The sequence below is a fragment of the Heterocephalus glaber genome, unplaced genomic scaffold (genome assembly GCF_053883595.1).
Source record: "Heterocephalus glaber isolate CG9 unplaced genomic scaffold, H.glaber_assembly_v1.0 deba00001532, whole genome shotgun sequence".
NCBI lineage: Eukaryota > Metazoa > Chordata > Mammalia > Rodentia > Bathyergidae > Heterocephalus > Heterocephalus glaber.
The window spans coordinates 24,181,115-24,206,085 of record NW_028258330.1 but is presented as its reverse complement, the minus strand read 5'-3'; the positions used below and the strand labels follow the sequence as shown (position 1 = coordinate 24,206,085).

The window sequence follows — 24,971 nt, the reverse complement described above, 5'->3', positions numbered from 1 at the left end:
TGTTTAGGACCTGGGCCTCAGGTGTGGGCCTAGCCCCTCCCACTAGAAGCCTGTAGCTGTGTAGCAATGTCCTCTGCAGGGATCTCTGCCTCTCTGGCAGAGTCTGGCTGAGAATCTGAGTCTGGCTCAGGGGCAGGGCCCTATCTAAACACTTGGGGTTTGCATCCCATCCCCCCACCCCCCCCATCATCACACACACACCCCACCCCCACCCCCACTTTGCTGCTCAGTTTGTACTGAGCTGGGTAGGGTGGGACCGCAGCTGTCTGCAGGTCCCAAGCCTCAGCCATTCCAAAGGCCTTCCCCAACCCTGCCCGCACTACCCCACCCAGGGAGAGGCTTCCTGGGGACTGGTAAGGCTCACAGCCTCCTTTGCTTTGGCCAGAGATCACCAAGTGGGCTGTGGTAACTCACTGCAGCTCCAGACAGGAGCCCCTGAGCACGGTGCTGGTGGAATAGGCCTTCTCCTCCAGGCTTGCACTTTGTTCTTGATCACCATCCATTGTAGCACTCTGGATCCTTTTCCAAACACTCAGCCCAAACGTCCCTGTGATTTGACCAGACCCTGATCAGAACAAGGACTGGCATATGCCTGTCTCTGCAGCCACTGCCCCCTGCCCTGTAACCCTCAAGAGTCAGCCAGTGACCCCTTACCTTCATCCCAAACATTCACCAAATATTCGGTGCCCAGCATGTGCCAGACTGTATGCTAGGTATTGAACAAATACCTGAATAAACCAGTCACTAGCCCTAGGACATACTTGGAGCTCAGGCCTAAAGCATCCTGCCCCACACGCAGGTTGGTATGGGAAGAGTTCTATGGCAATGACCAGTGCTCCTCCATGGGCTTCAAGCAGCTGGGTATAAAGTGACCAGGCATCAATCAATGGGATTCTTGGGGTGAGGTAAGGAAAGATGGGGGGTGGAGTGAAAAGCAGGCAGTGAAAAAGTACAATACAAGTCCCGTTTCTGGGCAGTGTGTGGTGGGTAGTAAACCATTCTCCTGCTGCAGAATTTTAAGAATTAAGAAAATTAAGAGATTTGTTACAAAGTCATTTTAAAGAAATCATCAGAGAACTATAGAAGCAAGGAAAACCAGATGAAATAAAACTAAGTAAGGGAAGAATCTTTCTAAGAACTGAGACTAAGAGCTGCTCTCTTCTCAGGGGCATCCTGGACTGGGCACAGGCTGAGGAAGAAGGCTTGGCTTAGACAGAAGGAAGCTCAGAGAGAAGAGGAACCAGCAGAGCTTCTGACAGCTATTGTGGCCAGCATGAGATTTGAGTCTAATGGGTCCTAAACATACTGACTGTCCAGCAGGACATGTGCTGAGCACAGAGGCTGGACTTGTGAAGTTGGGCTAAAATGAGATCATTCAGAGACAAAGTCCCTCCAAAAGAAGAAGTCTACAACAGACCAAACAGATTTCACCCTTGAGACAAGTAAAGACAGAAGAAAACTGAAGAAAATGTTCAAATGAAAAGGAGAATGATGGAGGAGGAAGGAAGGAAAGGACAAGAAAAAAAAAAAGAAGGAAAAAAATAGAAACAAAGCTTTTGTAAATAAGGAGGGGAAGAGGGGTTGAAGGGAGGGAAGAGGAATGGGAAAAAAAGAAAAAAATATATATCATGTACAGGTACAAATCCTCTATGATGAATGTTATCAATATGTATATCTAAAATGTACCAATATAAAATTTAAATTAAAAAAAAGAACTACCTATAGCTATAATCCAGCTCCACTGACGGGCTGGAAAATCTTTTTTGTTTACATTTATGATGTGTGAAAAGACAGGAAAATGTAACCAATAATCAAAAGAATAAATAGACATTAATAACAGACCCTTTGGGTGATTCAGGCACTGGAGTTAGCAGATAAAAACAATTATTACAAATAGTGTAAAAATATGAAGAAAATGGGCAGAAAGGAGAATTTCAATAGAAAGTTGAAATCTATAGAAAAGAATCAACTGGCCATTCTAAAACTAAAAGTGGAATGAAAAGCTCATTCAATACATTCAATACCAGGCTGCATGCATAAGAAGACAGAATTAATGAACCAAAAGCAGATCAGTAGAAAATATACAGTCTAGTCTAGAAGCCAGGCATGGTGGTGTGTACCTGTAATCTCAGCTACTTGGGAGGCTGAGGCAGAAAAATCATAAGTACAAGGCCAGCCTGGACAACATAATGAGATCCTGTCTCAAAATTATAAAAATATTTAAAAAGTAAAAAGTAAAAGAAAATATCCAGTCTGAAATGCAGAGATTAGAAAAAAGATGAGAAGAGAGCATGAGAGACATATGGGCTTAGTACATATAACTAGGGTCCCACAATGAGAAAAGAAAGAGAATAGGGAAGAAGCAACACTAAAAAGAAAATGTCTTAGGATTTCTCAAAACTGATGAAAGGCACCAACCCATAGATTTTTTTAAAAGTTGGTGTACTCCTACTAGCATAAATCCAAATAAAACTACACTTAGGCATATCATAGTCAAACAGCTGAAAATCAAAAGAAGCCAGGGAAAAAGGACAAATAACCTTCAGAGAAGCAATATACAACTGACTTTTCAACAGAATATATGTGTTATGGCTTGTATCTAGATATCCTCTCAAAGCCCCAAGCAGTCATAAGTGGGGCTTTCTGGAGGTGGCTGGATCTAGGATGTGTGGTGCTGGGATTAAGGATATGATGCTTGGATAAAGGTGCCCCACCCTGGGTTGAGTACTACTGTGGCGAGGATGGAATACAAGGGAGACAAAGAGGGCAGCTGCTTTTGTTGCTGTTGCTACTTCTGTTGATGGATCTTTGCTACTTCACTGCTTCGCTGCTTTCTGCCTGCTATGAACTGTTTCTCCTCTGTGACACGCCTCTGCCACCCAACCTTGCCTTGGAGACAGCCAACTACAAACTAACACCTCTACAAACTGTGAGCTACAATAAACCCTTCCTCCTTTGAGTGTTGGGTATTTTGTCTCAGCAATGAAAAAAGTAAGACAATATGGAAGTTAAAAGTTAACTGAATGAACTTTTTGTTAAATATTGAAAGAAAAAAAGCTTCCAACTGGGAATTTAATACCCAGCTTTTTTTAAAGCCTTAATTTTTTTTTTTTTCAGTACTGGGGATCAAACTCAGGACCTTGCACTTGCAAGGCAGTAACAGTGCCACTGAGCTACATCCCAGGCCCAAGCCTTAAAATTTTAAGACAAAGATCTTTTGAGACAAAAGCTTAGAGAATTTATCAGTGATAACATTGTAAGAAATAAAGTTCTTTAGGCTGAAGGAAACTGATTACAGACAGGATCCTAGAACTTCAGGAATGAAGAGCCAGAAGTGGTAGATAAGTGGGTAAATATGAGAAGAAATTGGCCATTTAGGGCAACATTAGCACCAATGTGTTACAGGAAGATATAATATAATGAAAACATATCTTGTGTTCATTGTTTGGAAGACATAATACTGTTAAAATGCCCATACTTTTAAAAAAATGCCCATACTACCCAAAGTGATCTACAAATGCAATTCAATCCCTATCAAAATCCCAATGTCATTTTTTGCAGAAATATGGAAAAATCCTAAAATTCATATGGAACTACAAAGAGATCCTGAACTGCCAAAACAATCTTGAGAAAAAATAAAGCTGAAAACTTCACATTTTCTGACTTCAAAATATATTATAAAATTATAACGATCAAACAGTCTGGTACTGACATAAATATAGATACATCAACCAATAAAACAGAATAGCAGGAAATCACTGGCAAGAAAAGCAAAACTAAAAAACTGGAAACTAAAAAATTTCTGCAAAGCAAAGGAAATAACTGATCTTTGAGAAGGGTGCCAAGACTATGCAATAGGGAAAAATCTAACCCTTAAAAAAAAAAAAAAATGTGAAAAATTTGGTATCTACATGCAAAAGAAAAAAAAACTGGATTCCTACCCTAACTACACATAAAACCAACTCAAAATGTATTAAAAAATTAAATATAGGGCCGGGGATTTAGCTCAGTGATTTCACTGCCTGCTGCGCAAGCACAAGGACCCAAGTTTGATCCCTGGTACCAAAAAATATATATATATATATATTTGGCCAGGGATTTAGCTCAGTGGTTCTGCTGCCTGCCTTGCAAGCAGAAGGACCCAAGTTTGATCCCGGTACAAAAAAAAAAAAAATTAAATATAAAATCCAGAACTATGAAACTCCTAGAAGAAAACACAAAGGAAAATCTCCCTAACACTAGTCTTAGCAAAGATTTCTTAGATATAACACCAAAAGCACCAACAAAAAAGCAAAAACAGACAAGTGGGACTATACCAAACTAAAAGCTCTAAGCAGCAAAGGAAATAATCAGGGCAAAAAGACAACCTATGGAGAGGGAAGATACATTCTGTAAATATGTACTATATATCTAATAAGGGGTTAATAACAACCCATTAGCCAAAAATAAAACTGATTTTAAAATAAGCAAAGGATTTGGATAGACATTTCTCCAAAGAAGACATGCAAATGGCCAACAGTTTTATGAAAAGATTTTCAACATCAATAATCATCAAGGAAATGTAAAATTAAAACCACAAAGAAGTATTATCTCACACCCATTAGAACATCTAAGAGAAATAAAAAGCCTTGTGGGAATGTAAAATTGGGTAGCTACTATGGAAAACAGTATGGCAATTCTGCAAAAAAATCAAAAATAAAACTACCATATGATCCAGCAACCCCTTTCTATCAAAAAACCAATAAAATAAAAACAGGTTGTGAAGAAAAACTCCCAGGTTTTGTTGCAGCATTATTTATAATAGCCAAGAGATGGAAACAACTAAAGTGTCCACTGAAAAAATGAACACAGAAGAGAGTATGGTATCTACATCCTATAAAGTATTATTTACCTTAAAAAGGAAGAAAGTCCTGTTATATGCCACAACATAGATGAACCTTGAGAATACTAGGCTAAATTTTAAAAGCCAGTCACAGAAGGACAAATACTACATAATTTCACTTATATGAGGTAACTAAAGTAGTCAAATTCATAGAAACAGAAGGTAGAATGGTGGTTGCCAGGTGCTGCAGAGAGGAAAAATGAGGAGTTGCTATTCAGGTACAGTTTCAGTCATGCAAGATGAAAAAGTTCTAGAGATCAACTCACTGCACAACTAAGTGTGTATGGTTAACTGTATACCACACCATTAAAATTTTCTTAAGAGAGTAAGAAAATTGGGGGGGGGAAGTGCTATAATAAAAAGAAGCAAAAACATAAGCCAAAAAAATGATGAGACTGATAACATGGAATTACTTTAAAAGTAAGAACTTCTGTTCATCAAAAGATATGGCTGACAATAAAAAGCAGGCCACAAAAGTGGAAGGAGACATCTACATAATATATAATTGTTGAAATACTCATACCCATAAAGTATTAACTACAATAATTAAAATAATTCAATAGAAAAAAGTCTGAAAAAGAACTTAACAAACAAATATAGTCAAGTGATTCATAAATACATAAACAGATATTCACCCTCCATAGTCTTCAAGGTAATTCAAGTTAAAATCACAATGGGATGTCATTACATGCGCAAAAGATGGCTAAGACTTAAAGTCCTGACAATATCAAGTATTGGTGAAATTACAGGATAATGAGAGTTCTTACAGCTGGCTGATGAAATGATGCAAACTGGTAATCATTTTGAAAGATCATTTGGTAACATCAACTAAGACTTTATATGTCCTGTGGTTTGTGAATACCCAGTAGAAATGTATGTATTTATTCATCAAAACTTATATATAAGAATGTTCATAGCAGCATTATTTTTCAGTATTCAAAACAGCTGCAAACAATCCCCATGGCCACTAACAAGAGTACAGATAAATAATGGTATTCAACAAAAATGAATGAACTACTACACTCAATAAATGGATGAATTTCACAAACATAATGATTTTTAAAAAACTGACACAAGGAGAACCTATCAAATGACTCCATTTATACAAGGTTCAAAACTGTACATACTTGATCTATGAATATAGAAATCAGGATGGCAGTTACTTCTGAAGAGATATTTACAGTGACAGTCAGGGTAGGGGATAAGGGGATCCCTTAGAATGGTTTCTGTTTCTTGACATGGATGGTGGCTCTATGAATATACATGTATACTTTCTGAAAATTCACCAAGCTGAACCCTTTTGGCTTGTGTGGTTTTCTTTATGTATGATAAAGCAATAAAGTTTATTTTAAAAAAGAGAAAGTAACAACTAATTAGGTATATGATTTTCAAAAATATACAAAGGCAAATAATGTTGGGTGGATTCATAAATGTATACATCAATGGCTAATGGATACTGGACAGAATGCCAAATGGATGGACAGACTCACATCCTATAATACTATTGATGCAACTGCAGTTGCTGTGGGGAGGTTCATGCCAGCTTGTGTTCCATCAGAGACAGGGACAAGAAAGCCTAGGGGTGGGGTGTTCTTCAGCAGGACCCATACCAGTGGCATCGTCAGAGAGTTTCCAAGCCTTGACGTCCCAATCCTGGCCAGCACTGATAATCAGCTGCAAGCTGTCCACATATAGGATATCTGCCACACTCTCCAGATGGCCTTTCCAGGTAATCAGAAGCTTGGGGGAAACCAGGGAAATAGTCTGACCATTCACAACCTATAGGGGACAATGAAAGAGGGCTACTAATACCAACACCTCCAGACAGGCTCCTCAGCAAGCACCCAGGACTGGAGGCAGCAGAGCCCAGTGGAAGGCTATAGGACATGGGCCAGCATTCTAGTTCTAGACATTTCCTATACTAACTTCCTGGGAATCTTTAGTAGAGCTAGCATTTCTCTGGGCTCAATGGCCCCTTTAGTAAAAACCATAGAAAGTATTTTCATATATCTATATTGTTTACCAAGGGCCTCTACACAGATTATCCCATTTGAACTTCACAACCTTATGGTATCCATAGGATTCTCACTGTCTTACAGAGGAGGGAAATGAGTCAGAGATGTTCAGTAATCACCAAAAGTCCACATAGCTAGAAAGGATGGGGCCAGGACAAAAGCCCAGGCCTTCTAGTTGGGCACTGGGAGAATAGGATGAGTAAGGGGGTGATAGATCACATTATACTTTGAGAGAATGAAAATCTACTTAATTAGAAAATGAGTGAAAATTACCAGGACTATTTTGAAGTACAAGATTAGGGAACAGGTATTTATTCTACTACAGTAAAATATAGTATGGTAAAAAGAATAAAAACTTTAAATTAAATAGACAACTCAAACCAATCCAAGTATCATAACACTTTCATATGTAAGAGTGGTGATAGAAAGCATGACTCAATAAATAGTACTGGGATACCTGATGGACTATCAGGAGAAAATCAAAGCACTATCTTATATCTTAAATACCAAAAGGGCCAGGCATGGTGGCACACACCTGTAATCTCTGCTGATACAGGAGGATCACCATGAGTCTGAGGCCACCCTGGACTATATAGTGAGTTCAAGGCCAGCCAGGACTACTTGTTATTATCTGTAGTCATCCCAGTAAGTGTGGAGTGGGGTCTCATTAGAGTTTTTTTGTTTGTTTGTTTTGGTACTGGGGATCGGGACCTTGCACTTGTGAGGCAGGCAGGCAGGTGGAACCACTGAGCTAAATCCCCAGCCCTCATTAGGGTTTTGATATGCATTTCTCTGATAGCTCACAATGTTCAACATTGTTTCATATACTCACAGCCCATTTATATATCTTCTTTGAGGAAATGTCTTTTTAGGTATTTTGCCTTTATTTTAATTGGGTTATTTATTGTTTTTATTACATTATGAGCCCTCTTCATATATTCCAGTACTGATCCCTTATCAGATATGCGATTTCCACTGATCTATCTGTCTTTACTTATGTTAGAACCAGTCTTGCTTACTGCAGCTTAGTAGTAAGTTTTGAAATTTATAAAGGTAAAAAAGAATATCCAATGATGGGGTGGGTGTGCTGCAGCAAAACCCATACCAATGGCATCACCAGAGTTTCCAAACCTTGACATTACAAGGCTGTATTGTATTGGACAATACAATCCCAATATATTTATATCATTTTAAAACTAAGGACAGGCTGGGAAGGGTAGCACACACCTATAATCCCAGCACTCAGGAGGCTGAAGTAAGAGGATTGCCATGAGTTTGAGGCCAGCCTGTGCTACATAGTAAGTTCAAGGCCAGCCTGAACTACAGAGCAAGACTCAAAACAATAAAATTAAAATAAAACTAAGGACAGTTGGTTAGGAATACAGGTTCTGGATTCAGACTCCTGGTCCAACACTGGCAGTTATGGGAGCTTAGACAGGTCGCTGAAGCTCTCTGTGTCATCTTCTTCATCTGAAAAAAATCACATCTCCTTCACAGAGTTGTTTTGGAGGCTCAGTGAGAGCACACACACAGTATTCATCACAATCTCTTAAACACAGTAAGCAGTAAATAAATGCCTTTGTTAAAATGACTGTAATAGTATTATAAATTCCCCAGGTACTGAATCTATGGGTGTATTAGTCATATTCCCAGTGCTGGGACAAAATACCCAATACACACAACTTAGAGAGGTTTATCTTGGCTCTCGGTTCCAAAGTTGACTGGCTTCAAGGCAGAAGTGGCATAAAGGGCCTGGAAGAGGACAGCTGCTCATCCCCATGGCAGCCAAGAAGCAAAGAGGGAAAGAAGGAGCTAGGGACAAGAATATACCCTTCCAAGTCATGCTTCAGTGACCTACCTCTTCCAACCAGGCCTCACCTCCAAACATATGAGACTTTGGGGGGATGTTTTAGATCTAAACCATAACATTCCACCTTTGACCTCTCAAAGGTTCGCACTCATCTTGCTATGTAACATGCATTTAGTCTACCTCTTAACCGTTTCAGTATTACTGAAAAATCCAAATCCCAAATCTCCCTTGAGACTCAATTCACTCTTAGCTGTGAATCTATGTAAAAATTAATAATAAAGCTAGTACTTCCTAGAAATAGCAAATAAATACATGAAAAAATGTTCAACGTCACTGGTCATTGGAGAGATGCAAATGAAAACAACGCTGAGATTCCACTTCACTCCAGAAAGAATGGCTGCTATCATGAAATCAACCAATAATAAATGCTGGCGGGGCTGTGGGGAAAGAGGAACCCTGCTCCACTGCTGGTGGGAGTGTAGACTGGTGCAAGCACTGTGGAAATCAGTATGGAGATACCTCAAAGAACTAGGACTGGAAGTCCCATTTGACCCCGCTATTCCACTGCTAGGGATCTTCCCCCCAAAATTAAAAGAATCATACCACAGTGATATATGTGCACCCATGTTCATCGCAGCACAGTTTGTAATAGCTAAAACTTGGAAACAGCCCAAATGCCCATCAACAGGAGACTGGATAAAGAAAATGTGGGTTTTTTATAAAATGGAGTACTACTCAGCCATAAAAGATGAGAAATTAGAGACATTTATAGCTAAGTGGATGCACATTGAGGCAATACTCTTAAGTGAAATAAATAGGATACAGATGTGTAAATACCGAATAGTTTCTCTGGTGTGAGAAACTGAAAGTGTAAATAAGGACTAAATGTATAATAGGTAATGTGAAATAGGAAGAAAAGGGGCAAAGGGGAAGGAAGGGGGAGAGCTAAGGGAAAGGATAGAAGGGAATGGGATTAATATGAGAAAATGGAAAAATGGGAACAAAATTTTTGTAAATAGGGAGGGCTGGAGGGGTTGAAGGGAGGGCTGGGCAAGGGTGAAAAACAAGAACCAAGAGAGACTATGTAAAGGTGCAAATTTCCAATGATGAATGTCATTATATTGTATACCTAAAATGTACCAATGATTAGAATGAATAATCGATAATGTAAAATAGGAATAAAAGGTCCAAAGGGGTAGGGGTAGTGGGAGGGGCAGGGGAAAGGAAAGAAGGGAAAGGAAAAAATGATGAGAAATGGAAAAAATGGAAATAAAGTCTTTGTAAATAGGGAAGGGTGGAGGGCGTGAAGGGAGGGCTAGGAATGGGGAAAAAATAAGAACCAAGATGTATTATATAAAGGTACAATTCCCCATGAGAAATGTAATTGTGTTGTATACCTACAATGTACCAATAAAAGAATTTAATACAAAAAAAAAAAGCTAGTATTTCCAATATATAATGACACCAGGTAAATATTTCTACTAAAAGGGACGAATAGGGAAATAGGAATCAGACCAAAGCAAAAGCAAACCCCACTAGAGCAAATATTAAATCTTACAGCTCCATGCTCAGCACCCTGGGCAGGTTGTGGTGAGATGATATGAACTTCAAAGGGCTTGGACATCCCTACCCCTATGCCCTTGCTGGTTGCAGCCAACATAGCTTCTCTCTTGGGTTGGCTCCACTCACTGCCTGCGATTTTCTTCAGCAGACATTTCCTGTTTCTGGCATCTCCAACTCCTTGAGGTCTCCAGTGCACCTTTGGCTTCACTCTCATAGCTTTAAACATTTCTCTCTCAGGGCTCCTGGAAGGAACTGTGACCCTGTCATACATTTTTGTCTAACCTCCCAGGTCTTCTTTTAAAATCTGGGTGGAAGCCTCTGTGACCCAATAACTCTTGCATTCTGCATGCCTGAAAAACCAGCAGAAGGTCTGCTGCCAGCTCAACCAGTAACCTGATTACTGGTTGACCCCCTTGGAACATGGCTGCAACATCCTCTGAGTGCCTAGATGGCTGAACTGGGGAAATATTTCCCTTTGTGGCCATAAATGAGCAGGGTGCCCTGGGCCTCTTGTTTCAAAGCAAAATATTTCAAAGGTATTTATCCTTTTATACCCTTGAACTCTGATTCCCGGGATCTAGTAATTTTCTGAGATGCCCTCAAAGTATCTTTCTTGCGGTTGTTGTAGTTGGCATATCTTTTCAGCAACCATACTCTGCTTGGGCCCAACATTACAGACCCTTCCTTTCTGGCCAATCAGCAAAATCTTCACATCTTTTGTCTCTCCATTTTGCTCCTGAATCTCACGTAAATCTAGGTAAAAGCAGCCAGCAATATTCATGCCACACCCAAACACTCAATTACCTTGAAATTTCCTCCATCAGATTAGTCAGTGACCTTTAAATTCAGTCACACAAAGTCTTAGGACACAGGGAAAAAAAAAAAAAAAAAACCCCAGACAAATTCTTTCCCAGAATGAAATGCACATGTCCTCTAGTCCTGTTTCGAGTACAGGGATATTCCCAGCTAAAACTGCATAATCTTGTCCTTTGCTGTCCACATTCCTACCAGCATTCTGGTTTTCTGATATCCAACCAGAACTGCAAGTCAAGCTCTGCTTATAGCATTCTAGGGCTCCTCTAACCCAAATTCTTCCCAAAAATCAGTTGCAAATGCTTTTGAACCACATGGCCAGATATAACCATAGCAACAACTCTACTATTGGTACCAATTTTTTGTATTAGTCACAATTTTTGTATTTGTAAAAGACCCAACACCCACAATTTAAAGGAGGCTCACAGTTTCAGTGGGTTCAATCCAAAATCAGCTGGCTCCAAGGCAGAAATGACATGGTGAAAGGGCCTGATACAGTACAGCTGCTCACACCATGGCAGCCAGATAGCAGGAGAGAGAGAGAGACAGTAAACAGGAGCCAAGGATAATGTCTCCATTGATCTGCCTCCTTCAACCAGGCCCCACTTCTTTTTTTTTTTTTTTTTTTTTTGGTACCTGGGATCAAACTTGGGTCCTTGCGCTTGCAAGGCAGGTGGCGGAACCACTGAGCTAAATCCCCAGCCCCAGAACCCCACTTCTGAACATGTGAGACTTTGGGGGAATATTTTAGATCTAAACCATAACAACGGTTGACCAATTCCCAACAGATCTGAATATAGTGAAATTATTTTTATATTAAAATTATACTGAACACAGTTTTACAGAAATTCAAAAGGCACCTAAAACTGCAAAATGACTAACAAATTGCAAATTCAGGTAATGCTTTAATCCAGAAATCCCACTTTCAGGTATTTATTCTACAGATGTGTTTTACCATATGTGAAAAAACATTCCTATTCACTTGATATTGAAAATAAACAAATTTCCCTTAAAAAGCAATTGTATTAATAGTATAGCCTGTGGCCTTACTACACACCTATAAAAAATAATATACTGATATGCAAAGATCTCCCAGATATATTATGGAGTGAGAAAAGCAAGATGAGAGTGTATGACATAATACCACTATGTAAAAATAAGAAGAAATAATTTTATATATTTGTGTTTGCAAAGCTGGGAGTGGTGGTGCATGCCTGTAATCCCAGCACTTGGAAAGCTGAGGCAGGAGGATCACCATGAGTTCAAGGACAGCCTGAATTACATAGGAAGACTCTGTCTCAAAAAACAAAACAAAACAAAAAATTGTCTTTGTATAAATAAATACTAGAAGAATTACCCCAAATCAATAAAAATGCTTACTTCAAGGAACAAGAACTGTTTTGCTGGTGACAGGAATGAGACTTTGACTCTTCATGTGAGCCTTTCTATACCTGCACTTGATTATATGATCAAATCCAGATAATGAAACAGCACTGTCAGCTCCCAGAAGATCCCCTCAAGATTCCTTCCAGGGTCTAGGGTCATAGCTCAGTAGTAGAGCACTTTCCTAGCACATGTAAGGCCCTGGGTTGAATCCCCAGCACCACAAAAACAAAACAAAACAAAACAAAACCTTCCAACAACTCCACTCCTCTCACAAAAAATAATCACTTCTAATAGAAAAAGTTTGTTTTGTCTGTTTTTTAACTTTATACAAACAGAATCATAAAACATACAATATATACTTTTTTGTTTTCTTTTGCTTAAATTGTAATGAGTAGATATACAGTAGATCATCACCTTTAGGGCCAAATTATTATTCTTTTTTTTTTTTTTTTTTGGTGGTGGTACTGAGGATTGAACACAGGACCTTATGCTTGTGAGGCAGACGTAGCACCACTGAGCTAAATCCCCAGCCCCCAAATTATTATTTTGTAGTGTGTGAAGACCACAGTTCATGTTTCCAGTCTACAATGATGAGCATTTGGGTTGTTTCCAGAGTGGAACTATTACAAATAGTAATCTATCAACATTCTCATTCATGTTTCTCCCTGCATGGATTTCTCTGGGGTATAAACCTAGGCGTGGAATTGCTAGATCACAGGATAAGGCATATATTCAGACTTAGTAGCTATTGTCAAATAATTCTCTGAAATAATATACAATTTACATCCCTACCAGCAGCAAAATTCCAGCTGATCTGCATCCTTGCCTATCTACTGCCTATCTTTTTAGTTTCAATCATTCTGGTGGGAGTGTAGTGGAATCACATTTGGTTTTTATTTGCATTTTCCTGATAAGTAAGGAGAAGGTGCTTAATTTCACTAGTCATGAAACAAAATCAAATGATTCTTTTTTTATAGTACTAGGGGTTAAACTCAAGCCCTTCACACTGAACTACATCCCTAATCTTTTTTTTTATTTTGAGATAGGATCTTGCTAAGTCACTAAGCTGGACTTGCAATACTCCCTGTCTCAGCCTCTCAGACTGCTGGGATGTACCACCATGCGGCTAAATATCAAGGGATTTTGCACCATGTTAATGTATTACCTATTCAGAAAATACATAAATATTTTGTCTTTTTAGAAAAACTCCTGACTCCAGAGTCCACCTGCAAAGATCAAAGCACATGGATAGGGTATGTGCACATATGTGTTTGTGTGTGTACATTGCATATATACGTATACAGGTATATTTGGTGTGTGTATAGTTGCGTCTTACTGATTAATCAGGACCTCTGATTAACAGATTCTTTCACAAAAGCCAAACATGAAAAGGAAACATGAAAAACCCATAATCTCAGTAAGGGAACCATAGTCCCAGCTAAGTAGGGCTCAAAAGCACTTTTCTGAGCAACACTCCAGTAATCTTCCTACCTCCATCTCCTGCAGAGGAATGTAGTATGGAATACTGGTCTGGAGCCGATTAGTAATTAAGAACCGGAACTTGTTCTCTGTTTCAGTGGGGATCTTCACCCCACTGGGTTGGGGTGGCCGATAGCCAACAAAAGTGCAGTAATCCTTGATGTCCCATATCTAGGCACAAAGTATGGGTTAGTAGCATAGCACTCACTGACCCGACCCCACCTCAGTCTGAGGGTTCCTCCCAGTAACTCTTTACTTTGGGAGCAGTTCTTAGTTACATCTCTGAAACAAATAGCTACTCAGGGCCAGAAGGGATCTAAGACAGACCCACTGGTTAGCAGGCAGAGGGAGTGTAGCTGATTCAAGCATAAGACACTCCTGCCTCATATCTCACCACAAAGCACAAAACCAGTTCATAAGACAGGTGGTCACAGATGAGCTACTCCACTGGGAGATGAGGGAGAAGTGAGAGGACAATGCTGGAGCATGGGCTCATAAGGAAAGCTTCTCAGGGAGGCTTCTGAACAACGCTTCACTCATTTCACTGGGCATGTCAGAGCAGGGGAGGACTCCTAAGTAACCCACCCTACTCCCCGCATTGTTTTACAAATGACTCCAGACCCAGATGGAGCAGGAACTAGGCAAGAGCCATACATACCAAAGAGCTAACCAGAAGCTTGGCTGGCCCCAGATCCGTAATCTCAATAAGGGTTCTTCCTTACCTTGATGAGTCCTTTACAATCTCCTGTGATAAGGATCCAGTCATTTTTGTCAGTGGCCATGGTACCCACAATGTCCCCATTATCTTCCAGGTCCACAGAGAACTTCCCTAGCAGGCCTCCATTCCCATGGATGGACCAAGCATAAATGTAGCCATCGATGCAGCGGTTCAGCATGGCAGCCGTATGTGGCAGGCGAGGCCTGGTCTGCAGGAAGATTATCTATGCAAGAGAGGTGGGCCTGGCTCAGCAGGGCTGCGAGCCAGGGTTTACTCTGGCCCTGTCACATATTCCTGAGGGTCCTGGGCAAGTTCCCATACCCAGCTGGTCTCACAATTTCCAAAATGTCCTTTCCTATCTACATGATGATAAAAACATCATACAAGAGCAAGAGCTACTTGAGGGTAGGGATTTTTAACCAAAAAATGGTTAGAACTAATAAATCACTTCAGCAAAGTCACAGGATACAAAGTTAGTACACAAAAATCCGCTGCATTTCTATACACTAACAATGAACAATCTGAAAAAAAAAAAAAGCAATTTCATTTACAATAGCATCAATAGAATAAAATACTTAGAAATTAACTTAACCAAGGAAGTAAAAGATTTGTATAATAAAAGCTACAAAACATTGCTGAAAGAAATTAAAGAAAACATAAATAAATGGAAACATATAGTCATGGATTGGAAGACTTATTACTGTTAAGATATCAATATTACTCAAAACAATCTACTGATTAAATCCAATTCTTATCAGAAACCTAATGACATTTTTCACAGAAAGAGAAGTCTATCCTAAGATTCATATGTAATCTCTAGGAAACCTGAGTAGCCAAAACAATTTTGAAAACAAAAAACAAACCTTGAGAACCTACAGTTCCTGACATAGAAAATTACTAATAAGCTATAATAATCAAAACAGTATGGTGGTATATAAAGACAAACATATACAGATCAATGGAATAAAATAGCCCAGAAATAAATCTTTGCATAAAAGGTCAAATGAGGGCCAAGGATTTAGCTCAGTGTCACTGTGCCTGCCTCACAAGCATAAGGTCCTGAGTTCAATCCCCAGTACCGCAAAAAAAAAAGGTCAAATGAATTTTGGCAAGAGTACTGAGATTATTCTGTGAGGAAAAGATAGTATTTTCAACAAATGGCTCTGTGAAAACTAGTTATTTAGATGCAAAAGAATGAAGTTCGACTCTTCTCTAATACCATACAGAAAAATTAACACAAAGTGGATTAAAAACAGTTTTAAGACCTAAAACCAATAAATCCTTAGAAGAACAAAAAGGTCAAAAGCTTAACAACAGTGGATTTTACAGTGGCTTCTTGGATATTACACCAAAAACATAGACAGCAAAAGAAAAAATAGGTAAACTGGACTTGATAAAAAAATATTTTAAATGTGTGCATCAAAAGACAGTATCACTGCAGCATTAATGACAATAACTAACCTGTAGAAGAAACCAAACCCAAGTGTCCTTCAAGAGATGGATAAGCAAAATGTGGCATGTACATACAATGGAATAGTGTTCGGCCTTAAAAAAAGGGAATTCTGATATATGCTAGGTACATGTGAATGAGCCTAAAGAACATTATGCTAAGTAAGCCAATCATAATATGATGAATATGATTCCAGTTATATGAGATAGTTGGCATAGTCAAAATTAAGAGGTAGAAAGTAGCTGAGGGGAGAGGGGAAAGGCAAGTTATTGTTTAATGGGCACCCTTGTCCCGTCCCTCCTGAGTCCCTCCCTTCATTAAAGAAAGCCTGGTACCAGGCATGATCCAAAAGCTCTGGATCCTCTCCTGGGGATTATCCTGAAAAGCTGTGTTCTGCTCACAGCCCAGCTCCCCACTCCCAAAGAAGGGACTTGGCTGCTCATGGAAAAATAGAGAAGGAAGTGGGACACACAGAGGCCTGGAGTGAGAGGCAGTATCAGCAGGAAGCACTCTTACACACTTGTTTACCAGAATGTCACACATACACACACACATAAGCACACACTGCCATCATAGTGACTGAAATCTCACTAGTAAACATTCAGTCCTTTGTACACAAATATCCAGTTGGAAATCTGGTCAAGATTCATGATGCAAGACCAGGTTAAAAAAAAACAAGGAATTCCCAACAGTAACTATAAAGAATTAAACTATACAAAGAATTTTTAAAAGTCAGAGCCTGAAAATAGACTTGGACTCAAGCCTTGGCTCTGCCATTTTCTGGCAGTGAAATTCACAACCAAGTCATTTCACCTCACTTAGCCTGTTTTTGTCTATAAAATGAGAAGAATAGTGCATATCAACTGGGGTTATTTACAAGATAACATAAAAAAAATTATATATACCATCAAGTTCACTGCCTAGCAGATATTAAGAGCTCAATAAATATTAGCTGCTACTTATATTATTATTAGGCTGAAATGTAACACAACATAGCAAAAGCTTTCCAGTAGTGTATTTCTAAGCTTGAGGTTTTACTCCTGGGAAATATAAAAAAAGTTCGAAATGTATGTACAAAGATGTTCACTGCAGTGATTTCTACAAAGGCAAAACCTAGAAACTTAACCATCTGCCAGTGATGGGAGGCACTGGATAAACTACACGGTGGATGCCAGAACACCCCATGGCTAGAAAAGGAGGGCTGTGACTCCAAAAACACTATCATGAAGAGACAGATAGACAGGCCCAGGAGGTACCAGGTGAGAAGGAACAAGTTGCAGAATATGTATGAGAGATCTAGTCATACATTTATGTTCTTGTATATGCACAGAAAAAAGGCCTGGAAGGCTAACCATATAGTTCCCTCTAGAGACTGAGAAGAGAGATAGCCATCCTTTTATTTTATACACTCCTACGGAGCTTGAATTTTATAGTTTTAATGAAAGATATTTATCACTTTCTAATTACAGAGACAGTCAGAAAAATGTGGAGTGGAGGGAGGAAGAGGAAGAGGGAGAAAACAGAGACAGGTTCTTTCTTGGACCTTCCAAATAAGCTTTCCTGAGAGGGCCTTTGTACTCACTGTCCCCTCTGCCCGGGTCACCCTCCTCCCAGGTAACAGTAGGCTGTGGTCCTCGCTGCTTCAGGATGTTACAGCAGCAGTGCTGGCCTCACCATCCACACCCATCCTCCCTTCTTCCCAGCTTCCTTGTTCTCCACTGCCCTTGCTCACTCCATGCCACGCCTTCACTTGACCTGCCAGTTAGCTGTCTTTCTCACTCCAACCACAGTGTCATCTCCACGAGGACAGGGGTTGGTCTCTGTCCACTGCTACCTCCCCAGAGCCTGGAAGATGGTAAATGCTCAATGAATAACCACCTGTGTCCTGACAGCACAAGTCATCACCAGCCTGAGAGGAGTCACAGATTTAAAGGGCTGAGTTTGCTGACAGTTCCACCCCAAGGACTGTTCCTGAAGTGTATGCACACCAGTGCCCAGCATATATAGGGAGGATACTCAGTGCAACCCTCTTCAGAAAAGCTAAGAACTGGGATTACCTACATGTCTGTCAGTAGAAGACCAGCTTAAAGTTCATGCAACACCCAAATGGTGGGGTACTATGCAATCAAAAGAATAAAATGACAAAATAAGATGCAGCAAACATGAAAACATATCCACGAAATATACATGTTTTTAAAATGGCTTGGGTCTAGCTCAGTGGCAGAGTGCTTGCCTAGCTTATGTGCAACTCTAGGCTCAATCCCTGGCACTGAAAAAAAAGGCAACATATAGCTAAAATTTATAATTTTACACCACTGGTCTTTAAAAAAAAAAAGTACAAAAGTTAAAGCTGATCTATTAGCAGTGACTGCTATTGCTGGGAGTGAGATGGGGAGGAAGGAGTGAGATGGGATCTTTCTTTTTCCTTAAATACTGCTTATTATTAACTAGCATTATTACTTTTAAAAGTTATTTAAGATATTTTTAAGAGACTTAAGGAAAAACATTCAGAACCTGGAGCCAGGAACAGGAGCCATTCCCAGCTGCCTCCTCACCACTACAAGACCAGCTCTGAGGGGCCCTTGTTCTCAGTCCCTAGTCCCTAGAACATGCCCTAACACAGCTATGATTCTTCTTTCAGGAAAAGGAGAAGTGTCACAGTGAAGGAGTGTTCAGGGTCAGAAAGGGGAAGGTAGAGAAGAGGTGAGGACAGAAATGAACCAGCTTCGCTCATAAACACACAAAGCACTCCTGTAGGTAGGGGGAAGTCATTCGAACGGTGGGATCTGGAAATGCCATTCTGCCCCCAGCCTAACCCCCAATTAGGAGAGGATCTTGCACCCCTATGTATGCACCTCTGCCCCTGGAGAACACTCCCCAGACACGCAGCCCTGACTCTAGAACCCTGCACAGCACCATCCTCTTTGCGATGCCTCTCAGGCACTGTAGTGAATCCACGTGGGTTCCTTGTCCAGGGACCCCAGCCCAACCATGACTCCCCACACCATGGCTGAGCATGGCCAACCTTCTCCACTAATGCATTGGGTTGCAGCAACATTTTCTTCTGGGATTCCTTTCTTCTTATTTCAGTCTGTCTGTAAAATGACCATTTGTCAAGGGACCTGGTAGACAACTTGGATCTGCCGGTGCTGAAAGATATTTGGAAAGAAAGCCAGGCCTTCCAGGTCATGTAAGGGTACCTTCCTTCCCCATGAGGGACAGACACCAGAGGCAGATGATGAAAAGTGGCCACTCCATGATGCCCTCAGTAGATATTACACCATGTAAAGCCCAGCAGCCTATCTGGTATGTGCTAGGCTTTAGACACTCTGAGGCTGGGCAATCTCCATTTTTCAGTGACAAGCAATTTTGCTCTCTAGAGCAGATACTTGAGTTTGCCTTTGCAGAAGACCCTTCTTTGTCATGGAAATGGTCACCCTGGCCAAAAATGAAGCCAGAGAGGCCTACTATTGTTCTAGAAGCTCGAAAGGCAGGGGCATAACCCTGATCCTTCAATACTGTCATGAGTGTGTTACAGTATTGTAAAGGGTGTGCCTTAGAGAGGAACTACTCCCACAGATCATTCTGGACCCAGATCATTCTGGGTCTACACTGCCCTATGTTTGCAATGGTCATTTTTTTTTGGTACCGGGGATCGAACTCAGGTCCTTGCGCTTGTGCAGCAGGCGGCAAAACCACTGAGCTAAATCCCCGGCCCCACAATGGCCATTTTTTTGCAGAAGGTGTTTGGAGCAGGAATGAGAACTCAATTGTAGAAACAACTGGACTGGCTCCTCCAAAAGAGATCCACACAAAAGACCCCTGGACTCATCACTGGAATACTGTCGTCACTGTTGGGAAGTCCATGCCCAGCCACCCCTGCAGTTGGGAGGCAATAGTTCCTCCTGTTCCTTCTCTCTACCCCTAAAAGAAAACTATTGGTCATTCTTAGAACAGCCAATCCTGGGGAACATTTCCGAGAGAGCTCAAAGGAAGAGGATAGTACTTTGCTGCATCTTGTCTCATGCCTTTGTGGCCTAGGATCCAAGGAGGCAAGGCTTGCTGGGGCTCCTGTGGGGTACTCCTGGGCCAGCAACTGGTACTCGAGCTTGAAGACTAAAAAAGCAGCTCAGGCTCTAGCATCTACTTTTAGGTTTTCAGGGTTGCAGTCTCCTCAGGGCCTCTAAGTTTTCAGGCTCTGGAGCCTGGTGTGGCAGTGCTCTGAGAAGCAACCATGCCCAGGCTTGAGGCAGCCCAGCAGGTTAGATACAGTGGGACTACAACAGAGAAGTACTCTCCCTGATCATCATGCTCAAAACAAGTGAGTAGGTAGGAAAGCACCTTTTCTAGACACCCTGGAAAAGTGTACCTGAATAAGGAAACAAACACACAACAATGATGGGGAGAGAGACTCTCTCTCACCTGCTGGGAAAGAGGCCTTTGTGGTTCCTTGGATCCTGAGTGTTTCATCCCCACAGGAGCTGACATTAGGCTCCGCCTCAGGCTGATCTTGCCCACAGTCCTCCAGCCAGGGCCAGGGAGCCTCGTGGAGGCCTTATGTGCCCACATCTTCTTCATGCAGGTTTTACTGGGCCCTTGGCTGCTATCCACACATTCCTCTGCTTCTTGTACCTGTGCCAGGAAGAGAGCATCCCTGAAGGCACTGCAACATCCTAGAGGGAAACTCGGGGCCTCCCCAGCCCAATGCCAACACCTCTGGGTAGGCAGTTGCCTGAGGACTTGTTTTCCAGAAACCTCACACCCTTAAAAGCCTTCAGAGCAAAGCTTATAACCCCATCCCTGTGCCTACCACTAATATCCTAAGTCCACAAAGGCAGGACACAGCTCTTGTGAGGAACCCAGTCTCCCATCTATAAAATGGACAGTGGTTTCCAAAGCTTTTTGTAGTTGTTTCTAATCTGAGTAAAGTCCCAATTGTAAAAGAGATAAAACACTGAGCCATTCTGGGGGAAGCCTCATCCACCAGAGCCCCTCATCCCTGCAAGAGCTTCCAAGCATCTCTCCCTACCACAGCTGTACACTCCACAAGGTGACCCCTCAGGACTCTACCAACTTTAGTCTTCTACAATACAGTAATCCCAAGCCTGTAGTTTTCTAGGTCCCCATCATAAGCCTGGTGAGCTCACAGCAATAACATGCAACAGTTGTGAGGAAAATGGGAGCTTCCTCCAAGAAGTGATAAATCTATTAGAAATGACAGGACTAGAGCCACCAGGCTCTGGAGTCAGACTGCCTGAGTTTGGCTGTACACCTTCTTGGCTCTGTTGCCTTAGACAAGGTGTTTAATCTCTTTGTGCCTCAGCTTTCTCATCTGTCAAATGGATATAATCATAGAAACTACCATCTCGGGGGTTTAGCTCAGTGGTTCTGCCGCCTGCCTCGCAAGCGCAAGGATCTGAGTTCAATCCCCAGTACCAAAAAAAAAAAAAAAAGAAAGAAACTATCATCTATCCTTGCAGCTTCCAGCCCCTCCAGAATACATCATTTGCCCTCTACTTCCCAGGGTGCATCCTGCCCTCCCTCCCTTCCTCAATCCTGGCCTCCAGCTGAGACAAAAGTGAGAGAGAGTGTGCTTCTGCTGTGACCATACCTTCACAGGCTGCAAAGGCAAGGGGCTCATGGAGGCATTGAAATTCAAGATGGGCTTCAACATGTTGACGTTCCAGAAGAGGATGTCCCTGGTGCTGGAGGAAGTCCCAAGGAACTGGTTTTAGTACTTAGCCATGCAGAGCACATCTTCCATGTGGAAGGTCTGCCAGTGATGGCACAAGAGCACTGGTTTGGTCTTGTGGAACCTGTGGACATGGCCAGGGAAAGAAGGCAACAAGCACAGCCTTTAATGCTCTTTGAGGAGAACCATGGCCCTTCAGATGTTACAAGCCAGCTCAGAGAAGCTCTCGGGCATCGGAGCTAGTTTGAAGCCCTGTCTCACTTAACTGCATTTCCTAAACTCTTTCTATGTGCCTGCTATAAAGGTTCTGACCACAGGCTTCCAGGGTATTAATCCTAATCCACCCCATTCAGACATCTGGTTAAGGATTAGGGTAAAGCAGAGAAAATCACAGCCCCACAAAGGCCCACTGAAAAGGAAGGACCTGCATGTGGTATTCCACCCTGTGGTGTGGTCCTGTCCCAAGTGCTTCTCTGATGCCCCTCCTGCTCATCCTTCAGATCCACCAACCCATGACATCTCCACTAAGCCATTCTGATGGTTCCCTAGGACTAGATTAGGTTTCCATCCCCAACCCCTGTAGAAACTTCTACTTTTTCTTCATAGCACTCAATATACTTTATAAGTGAAATTATTTGATTACTTCACCCCATCTGTGTTCCCCCCAAATTCCCTCCAGGCCTAGTCCCCAATGGGAGGGAATGTGGGGATGGAGGAGGTGATTTCGGAGGTGGTTAACTCACAAGAGTAGAGTCCTCATAAATGAGACTGGTGCCCTTATAAAAGAGGTATGGTGGCTCACATCTGTAATCCTAGCTACTTGGGAAGGTGAGACACACACTAGTTCTGTTCCTTGAGAAAGACATCAATCTTGAGAGTGATAAACTAGCTCGGCCAGCCCAGGGGACTGTTGCTGGCACAGTCTGAAGCCTAGAAGAATGTATTTTGAATGTGAGAAGGACATAAATTTGTAGAAACCAGAGGAGGAATGCATGGGAGAATTTCATATTCTCCCAAAATTCATATAATAAAACCTATTTCCACAGCTGGACATGGTGGCGCACAACTGTAATCCCAGCGCTCTGGAGGCTGAGGCAGGAGGATCGCATCAAGTTTGAGGCTAGCCTGAGCAACATAGTGAGTTCAAGGTTCAAGGCCAGCCTGAACTAATAGTGAGACCCTGTCTCAAAAAACCTATTTCCCAATGTGAGGGCACTGGTGGTGGAGTCTTTGGAAAATGATGAGGTCATGAGTGTGAAGCCCCAAGAATGGGATTTGTTCCCTTACAAAAGAGGCCCCAGAGAGATCCCTCACCCCTTTCATCAGGTAAGGTTATAACAAGAAGACAGCTTTCAGGTTGGAAGTGCAGCTCAGTTGTAGAGTGCTTGCCCAGCATACAAAAGGCCTACGTTCCATCACCATCACCACAAAAGCAGAAGAGGAAGAGCAAGACAAATTTCCATGAACCAGGAAGTGGGTCCTCACCAGGCACCAAACCTGCTGGCACCCTGATCTGCCTCAAGAACTATGCAAAACAAATTTCTGATGTTTATAAGCCACCTGGTCTATGGTATTCTGTTATAGCAGTCCAAACTAAGACGTTCCCCCACAGAGATGCTCCAGGGGGATGGGAGCTGCCATTCTTGCTACACTCCCCCCCAGCACATGACAGAAAGCCTAGGATATATCAGCCTTAATGAAATGATGAAAGAATGGATAGATAAGTAGAAGAAGCAGTGGTCATTGCCCACCACTAATTTCCTGCTTGGTATGTGACACAATAGGAAAGCTAGAGTAGAGGAACACATAGAGAGAGAACAACCACTTGCCTTATCCACTCACCATCCATGCTGGCTACTCACATGAAATTAGTGATCCTCTTACTCCATCCTGTCATGTAGTATGCTTTGTTCATATGGACAATGCCACTAATCTGTTGAAGATGGAAGAAAACAAAACTAAAGCTCCTTCAAGAGCATAGCACTAGGCCCCAAGTGTCTTTCTCAATGTACCAAGGAAAAAGTCAAAACTCAATGATGATAATTCCCTTGAGTTAATACCAGCATAAATTTTTCAGCATGCTTTTACACCCCATTATCTAACTTAATGGATTTAGACCATTGAATTTGATGACACTGTTGGCTGTCTTCATTTTTTGCATAAGGACACAAAGACTCAGGCAGCTTTGAAGCCAGGCACTCTGACCATGTCATGCAGCCTTTTGGAGACACACAAAAATAGCATGTCCTAGGGTCCCAGGAGCTATGATTTACTTCTGGCTTCAGCTGGTAGAGCAGACTGACCTCCACTTGGTCAGGGTTGGGGAAAGTCAGCAGACACTCTCCAGTGTTGTAGTTCCACATCTTCATCGTGCCATCCAGCAAGCCCATGAGCAGGCACGGCTCATTCACATCCAGGGCCATGGCAGTGAGCTCAACGAGCTGGGCACCAGACACGGAGAACTCCATCATTTTCCTCCCTGTCATGATCTCCCACACGCTCACTGTGCCCTGCTGGCAGCCACTCACCACCTGTTGGGGAGCACACTGCTAGGGTTGTTAGAGGCAAGGACCTCCACTGCCCACAGTGGTCTCCAGCCTGTCAGGGCCAGAGCTGACCCAGACCTGCCCACCACACACCAAGGAAGCATTTCCAGGGCTCCCCTGCAGCAGCACAAATCATCCCATAAAACAAGCCTTCCCTAGCTCTGCGTCACAAAGCTGGCACTATTCTTTTGGAAGGAATCAGTTCGGTAAAGTCCCTGTGAACTCAGAATTTATCTCGAGAAAATAACCCCTACTTCAGAAAAGATCCTTGCTGAAACATCAATCATGACAAAAGCACGCAGGGGTGGAGGTGGGAGGTAAACTAATTGCCCACTCAGCAGGGAAATCCTGAGAGTAAAGGGTGGTCAAGCCACTCAATGAAATGCTTTGCTGCCACCACAACTGTTAGAATGCAACAGTAGCCAGGGAAGCTATTTCAGATCAACCCACCTACTGAGAACATCCAGAAAAGTTTGGACAATTTTAAAAACAAAAGCTGTCTAACAGCATTGAAGAGCCCTAAGGCAGTGAGAGGTGCTGGTACAAAAGACAGGCAGAGGTGAGCTCTGGCCTTGTCCAGCCATCATTTGCCTTTCTTTGCAGCTGATTCAGCCCAC

General features: G+C 41.8%; 1 protein-coding gene across 1 annotated transcript in view; it reads right to left on the bottom strand.

Annotated features, from left to right (window-relative positions):
• Positions 1 to 24,971, bottom strand: part of Efcab8 (EF-hand calcium binding domain 8) — an 86,722-nt gene that overhangs the window by 14,166 nt on the left and 47,585 nt on the right. Inside the window, 9 exon segments of the mRNA XM_087188587.1 lie at positions 415 to 547; positions 6,493 to 6,661; positions 13,961 to 14,119; positions 14,671 to 14,889; positions 19,142 to 19,380; positions 20,631 to 20,748; positions 21,728 to 21,932; positions 23,671 to 23,741; positions 24,112 to 24,339. Of these exon segments, the coding sequence (XP_087044713.1) occupies positions 415 to 547; positions 6,493 to 6,661; positions 13,961 to 14,119; positions 14,671 to 14,889; positions 19,142 to 19,380; positions 20,631 to 20,748; positions 21,728 to 21,932; positions 23,671 to 23,741; positions 24,112 to 24,339 (1,541 nt within the window).